Raw genomic sequence first — 3710 nt, forward strand, 5'->3', positions numbered from 1 at the left:
CCCCCGGCGACCGCAGCCTGCGCCCGGCGCTGCAGCAGAGCCCCTCTCGCCGCAAAACGGTGCGGTTCGCCGACTCCCTGGGCCTGGAGCTCACCTCCGTCCGCCACTTCTGCGAAGCCGACCTGCCGCAAGTCCCGCTGCCCGCCCCGCCGCGTCCCGCCGACCTCCTCAAGACCAGGAAGCCGCCGGCGTTGGGGGAACTGGAGCCGGTGCTCTTCGGGCCGCCGCCGCCGCTGCTGGAGCCGCTCTTCCCGCCGCAGCCCGGCGCCAGCCCCGGCTTCGCCGAGCGGGTGCGGCAGCACAAGGTGAGGCTGGAGTGGGTGCGGGCCGAGCCGGCGGGGCTGCGGGGCGCCGTCCGCGTCCTCAACCTGGCCTACGAGAAGGCCGTGTCGGTGCGCTACACCCTCAACCGCTGGGCCAGCTGCGCCGAGGTGCCCGCCGCCTACCAGCCGGCCGGCCCGGCCGACGGCCTCACCGACCGCTTCGCCTTCCTCCTGCCCCTCGGAGCCGCCGCCGGTGCCGCCGAGCCCACGCTGGAGTTCGCCGTCCGCTACCGCGTTGCCGGCGCCGAGTATTGGGACAACAACGAAGGGGCCAACTACCGGCTGCGGGGCCGACAGCGCGGCCCGCCCGCCCCCGGACCGCTGCACGACCCCGACAGCACCGCCTGGATCCACTTCATCTGAGGCGGGGGGCGGCGGCGGGGGGGCCGGGGCCGCCTTCCCTGAGGGGACGGGGGATCCGCGGGCCCGGTCCCGCCCGTCCTGAGGGGCCATCGGGCCCGGGCCCGCCTTCCCTGAGGGGACGGGGGATCCGCGGGCCCGGTCCCGCCCGTCCTGAGGGGCCATCGGGCCCGGGCCCGCCTTCCCTGAGGGGACGGGGGACCTGAGGGGCCATCGGGCCCGGTCCCGCCTTCCCTGAGGCGCCGGGAGGGTCCCCTCACGGGAGGGCCCTGAGGGCCTCGCGTCCAGCCGCTTCTCTGTAGGTCGCCGGGACACGTTTTCCTGAATTCCGTTTACAGAAGGGTAATTTATATTTTCTATTTCACTCCCCACGTCGAGGGGAAACCGCCCAGGGTCGGCGGGGGAGGCCGGGCCGTGTTTCCACCTCAGCCTCCCGCTGCAGCGATGGCTGCCCCCAGCCGCAGCCGCCCCGCCGGGCTGTGGAGCGGGAGTTGGCGGCACTTACCAGCCCAGGACCGGGATCCGCAGGGGCAAGGAAATGCTGCCGGAGGGTCAGGCTCCCTGCTGTCACCTCGGCGGGGTCAGGTGCTGGTGACAGGGAGGGCAGTGTCAGGGGGGCATCCGTCCGGCCATCCTGTGTGTCTAATCCTGATTAAGCAAAGCCCGGCTCCGGCGAGGTGCTGGGGGCCTTACCAGACGCTGACCCACTGGTGTTAATTGCCCTGTGGGGTTAAGGGGCCTGATAGGGAGACAAATTACGGTTTTGAACTCAAAAAAAGGCAAGAGAATGGATGCCCTCAGGTGTAGTTGTGTTTCATCGTGCTGTATAAATGATTGATTGGTTTAAAACAAAGATATATTTATATATTTTTTTCATTTCGAACCCTGTTTCATGTGTTTCAACATATTAAGAGAAGAAAAATAATGGCACATTCTAATTTAAATGTGATCCACTGAGGGATTTTGTTGTGTGGTGTTGTGTTTTTTTTTTTTCAAAGGAAGTGTTTTGTTGTAAAATTCACGTGGCATGGCATGTCGTTGTAAAGGGTTGTCAGGATCTGGTGTTTGTTCCAGTTGGATTGGTCCCATAAAGCTGCCTCTGCTGGGTTCAGCCGGAAAGTCGTGGAATTGCAGCAAAGGAACTTGAGATGGCAAGAGCTGAATCCGTAATTTTGGTCCGCATCCCAAACAACACTTTTGGTTCTGTTCCCGTTAACAGTTTAATTGTGTTTCCTATGCCTAAAGGTATCAATGCAGGAGCCTTTCTTTTCAGAAAGAAAAACAAAATACTCCAAATTTTTCATAGTCATTTCACTAAGTGACAGATTTCACAAAACTGGCTAAATTTGGGAGGCAAATTGAAGAAAGTCATATCTCGCCATATAAAAATCTATCAATAAAAATTACAGAGTATGCTGACTTCTGCCTTCAAAGGTATGTTTTAAGCTACATTAGCAGTAAACCTAGCATTTTCCTTTTTGAACTTGCTTTCTCAGGAGTTCAGCTGAATACAGGTTGTGCTGGTGCCAAATCTGGGTGCTAATTTTCCAGGAATCAGGCACGTATGTGTTTTTGCAGGGGAGGGGACCTCTACAAATACAGCTTCTAGAGCAGTAAGAACAATGGCAGTGTGATCTTCTGATTTTGAAGGGCTGCAAGGTCAGGCTTTTAACGTTTTGGATCTTCTGTAGATTGTTTAGGAATCAGATGTGGCTTTTTAACTGCATTTTTGTGTTCCTCGAAAGCGTTTAAGTGTCCAATGAGTAATGGCTTGAATAACGTGGAGTTCTTGGAGAACCTTTTGACTTTGATGGGAACTGCGAGCAGTTTTGTCTCCTGAGGGGCTGGTTCAGTCAGAATAATTAAACTTATAAATTCAGGGGAAAAAACGAAAGGGTCTGGAAACTTGGTGGGAAAAGAGTATTTAATTTCATTTCTCTAGATCACTCTAGATCACTGCTTCTGATTTAATAGAAATAATAGCAAGGCTACTTTATGTCGTACTGGTAACTTGGTTTTAGTTTCCCAGTTTTCTAATCCCTGTGTTTTTAATGGAAACAGAATATAAAAGAAATATAGTGTCAAGATCTACTGAGTAGCTTACATTTTAGAATATTAAGGCCCCGGTCTTGTAATACTGTAATCCTATATATTGTTAGTACACATTTATAAACCTAGAATTCATGGTAAAGCAAATTGAATAGTGTATTTGGTAAAGAAACCCCAAGTGTCTTTTAGTTAAACTTATTAAAAAAAAAAAAAAGCCTTAATACCGGAGAGAAGGAAAAGGACTTGTCTCCATTTGAAAGCACTTTGAAATGTGGTGGAAATATAGCCAAATGTCTCTTTACTGATGTGTTATAGCTTTCCAAAACACTTTTTGCTTGGCCTTTTTTACCCAAATAGTGAACCGACAACTGTTCCATAGATGGATGAAAATGCTTGGAGAAAAAAATAGTTTCTGTGCATTTTAGATTAACTGATGCTGCAACTTTGCTTATAAAGATGTCACAAGATTTCCTGTTTACTGTTTTAATGGCTTTAGAAACATGAATGGTGCTAAAACCATTTTTAACAGTGAATAACTCTAATTCTAGAACTTTTTTTTTTTCCAGTGAAAGGTAGTTTTCATTGTCACTTGATTTATGCAGCATCTGTAGGTCTCTAATAATTTTAAAATCAATTTTAAAATCTCCTTATAGCAGTTCTAGCTTAAACTAGATTGGGAATAACTAAATAGATGTACATACATCAAGTACACTAGCAAGTTATTGTATTATTCTCTTTTTTTTTTCTTGACTTAAGTGAAATTATTGTTGCTCTCACTTGAAATTTTGTAGGCAAACTGTTCAGATATTACTGCTCTTTGCTTTTTATTTATGGCCCTATTTATCAGGTAATAAATCTGAATGTTAAACCTTTTGGGAGTGTAGCATACCAGAAGGATGTCTCACAAAACAGACTCCCGACCTTTCAAGCAGTTAAGCTTTTCCTCAATAGTACATTTCGTTGGTAACTTTCTGGGCT

The 3710-nt window shown here is 49.9% G+C and overlaps 1 protein-coding gene across 1 annotated transcript; it reads left to right on the top strand.

Annotated features, from left to right (window-relative positions):
• Positions 1-2: 2 nt before the first annotated feature.
• PPP1R3E (protein phosphatase 1 regulatory subunit 3E) lies at positions 3-810 on the top strand (the record flags this gene model as incomplete). The annotated part of the gene is made up of 1 exon (XM_014942141.1): positions 3-810. A coding segment is annotated over one exon (684 nt), but the record flags the coding sequence as incomplete, so codon positions are not given.
• Positions 811-3710: the final 2900 nt, after the last annotated feature.

This window comes from Calidris pugnax, unplaced genomic scaffold (genome assembly GCF_001431845.1).
Source record: "Calidris pugnax isolate Ruff unplaced genomic scaffold, ASM143184v1 scaffold28, whole genome shotgun sequence".
Lineage (NCBI taxonomy): Eukaryota > Metazoa > Chordata > Aves > Charadriiformes > Scolopacidae > Calidris > Calidris pugnax.